The sequence below is a fragment of the Sphaeroforma arctica genome, assembly GCF_001186125.1.
Source record: "Sphaeroforma arctica JP610 unplaced genomic scaffold supercont1.899, whole genome shotgun sequence".
Lineage (NCBI taxonomy): Eukaryota > Ichthyosporea > Ichthyophonida > Sphaeroforma > Sphaeroforma arctica.
The window spans coordinates 15,882-19,277 of record NW_014039659.1 but is presented as its reverse complement, the minus strand read 5'-3'; the positions used below and the strand labels follow the sequence as shown (position 1 = coordinate 19,277).

The window sequence follows — 3,396 nt, the reverse complement described above, 5'->3', positions numbered from 1 at the left end:
AAAGAAAGTCATGTATAACTTAGCATGACTGATATGAAACGGTAACTACTGTTGGATAAGGAAAGTCATGCGTAGCTTAGCATGACTGATATGAAACAGTAACTACTGTTGGATAAGGAAAGTCATGTGTAGCTAGCATGACTGATATGAAACAGTAACTACTGTTGGATAAGGCAAGTCATGTGTAGCTTAGCATGACTGATATGAAACAGTAACTACTGTTGGATAAAGAAAGTCATGTGTAACTAGCATGACTGATATGAAACAGTAACTCCTGTTGGATAAGGAAAGTCATGTGTAGCTTAGCTTGACTGATTCGAAACAGCGACTATTGTTGGATAGGGAAAGCACAGTAGCGTCACGTGTAGCTTAGAATTGACTGATTGGAGATGACGGACTGTACGCTGCTGTCGATAGTATTGTCTGCCCATGCCTGTTCTGTGTAACAGCTACGGCCGACCCACGAGAACAGATGAGAAGTGACCACTGTAAGTGCGCTGGGCGTACCTAGGCGGTCAGAATAAACACCTCGTCTATGTAACCAGGCGGAATACTCGATTGCTATGTATATACACTACTGGCTTGCCTTGGTATATTGTTAATTGGCACCGCCAACATACTACAACTTATTTTAACATACTATGACTTATTTCAACATACTATGACTTATTTTAACAAACTATGACTTATTTCAACATACTATGACTTATTTTAACATACTACGACTTATTTTAACATACTATGACTTATTTTAACATACTATGACTTATTTTTACTATTAATATTTTATTCTCAGATATGTAAATACACTAAATGCTTGCTGTGGTCTGTAGTTAATTGGCACCGCCAACATACTATGACTTATTCTTACTATTATTATTTTCTTTACTGTTTCTTCACGGACCTTGCCTGTCTGTAGTGTTTTTTTGTAAGTGTTAATAATAGACTTTAGGCTGTAGTCAGCTGTTTAGATCACTTCGCGGTGAATATTCATAATGTAATTCGAATTCTTGGCAAGCGATATATATATATCTACATCTACATCTCCGCTACAGGCTCTCCATTCAACGCTCATCATTGATGCTTTTGTATATTTCTTCATTGCTGAGGCGCATTAACAATTCAGCTCAGATGTTGTACTTGAATACAACCAGGACATTCGGTAGGTACACTGTCACTCGCTGTCTTATTTCGGCGTGTGTTAATCAAAGCTGCCAGTACAATAACATGTATAATAGTTAACGGGTTCGCAGTTCACACCCACAGCTCGACAGGTGGCAGACACAGAGCCGATCAATATGTGCTCAAGGGATGAAGGCATACCGCGGATAGCCTCACCACCGACTAAAAAAGATATGTCCACACATTTCTCATAACCTCCTATTGTATCTTTATGAGTTGTAGAACAAAACTAACTGATAGATTATGATTATATATTCAAATACTGCAGCTGTATGGTGAACTGCTGATGTCAATAGCTCGTGCTCGGGCACAAGCGAGACACGTATTGTATGCATATGTGCACGCCTATAGGTACATATTTATACGCCTGGAAAAAAAAATGCAATGAAAAACCCTAAACCCTGTTATCCTATACTATGATATTCTCCTAAAAATAAGCGTTTATAGATGCAGACTACTTCACAATAGAGGGATTGTTTCCTTTCGCTAACATACGACGAATTGGAGTCTACTATATATGTCCCTTTTGAATATTGTTTCCAAACTTGCTTGTGGTAAGGTTGCCAATGGCTAGGCTTGTTCCCCCATGATGATTATTATGCACCTCATAGTCTCTCAATTCAATTTTTCTGCTATAGCCTGAGTACCCACCACGATGCTACAAATCATATTACTGATATGCGACTGTGTGTCGTGTGGCGGTACTTTCAAGGGGGTTGTATAGCAAAGCTACAATTACGGAAGAAAATGTTATCTACCGCTACTGTAACTGGTAGCGTTGAACGGCATGTCGGCCGAGTCACTGAAAGTGTATTGTTTATAGAAAAAGAAGTAAACCATCATCATTAATTCAAAGTATTCTGAAGCGACGCGTTGTTTGAAGTACCTTTGTACATGTTGTTAGAAACTATACACTATGAAGTTACGAACCCTTCGGCCTTCTGTCGTTCAGGCTTTCACATCACTTCACAACTCCGCATTGCACATTATTTACACAAATTGTACAGGCCAGCTAAAGATAACACACAGGTACTGTGGACACCTATAGGAAAGTACATAGTAGTAGTATTTAGACAAGGGGTACTATGGACACCTATGGGTGGGTACATAGTAGTAGTATTTAGACAATGGGTACTATGAACACTTATGGGTATGTACATAGTAGTATTATTTAGACAAGGGGTACTATGGACACCTATGGGTATGCACATAGTAGTAGTATTTAGACAATGGGTATTATGGCTACGGGTATGAACATACGACACAACAGTAGCCGTATGTATTTAGACTATGTATTTATATCTGAAGCATTCTCAGTTTGGCTCTAGCTGTCTCTCGCATTTGATTGGAAGATAAATTTTAAAAGTTGAAAAGAAAACAAAAACTTGTGTGACCCGACCAACCGCCAACGTGAAATCAGAAATGCTCGAGGTTAATTATATAAAAAAGAGCTTAAAAATGTAAATACCAAGGCCTATGCTATAAATAAACAACCAGAGGTCAGAGGGTGTTAAATGAGCGTATCTGAACTTCTGAAGTGTGTAGTTGTATCTATAATTCTATATCCCGTTAGTTGTAGTGCGCACATAAGCTCAGTTCGGCAGCCAAGATGTCCATCACTCTAGGTATGGTGACAAAGCAACAAGCGAACACCCTCTGTTTTTAATATACATGGGTATACTTTCTACCTTCACAGCCGGGGTTATGGGTGTACACTTGTCTGCAGCTCTAGTGTTTACAACGATGCATAAAGTATTTGTCAGTTTAGAGCAATTAAAAAATGGTGTTTGTGTCATAGTCTGAGTGATAGACTGGTTACCCTTTGCTACTTTGAAAAAGGTCTCGTAATACCACATGTGGTACTTAGATGGCCTTCTTAATCGTCTGAGATTCCAGAAATTAGAATACAGACTGGGTTGTCGTTAGATATCAATGTTCTGTCTCAAGTTTTTCATCCTCATTAACCTGACATACTTACTGCTTCCTACTATAAGTGAATGCCAATCCAAATTTACTGATATTTTAACGCGTGATCTGGAAATAAACCCATCAACACATCTGTGTACCATTTTGAACGCAGATAAAACCTTCGCGGCACTCCCTGCCACCAAACGCGGTACGAATGTCCTACTTTCTGCCGATCCGAAGGGCGAGAAGCTGTTGTACTGTTGCTACCGCAGTGTGATCACTCGAGATATAGCGGTATGCATGCAT

General features: G+C 39.2%; 1 protein-coding gene across 1 annotated transcript in view; it reads left to right on the top strand.

The window, feature by feature from the left end:
- The first annotated feature begins 2,672 nt into the window (after positions 1-2,672).
- SARC_09164 (hypothetical protein) overlaps positions 2,673-3,396 on the top strand; it is a 7,674-nt gene continuing 6,950 nt past the window's right edge. Inside the window, exons 1-2 of the mRNA XM_014296832.1 lie at positions 2,673-2,807; positions 3,263-3,384. Of these exons, the coding sequence (XP_014152307.1) occupies positions 2,792-2,807; positions 3,263-3,384 (138 nt within the window). The 5' untranslated portion in view covers positions 2,673-2,791. The remainder of the gene's footprint in view (positions 2,808-3,262; positions 3,385-3,396) is intronic.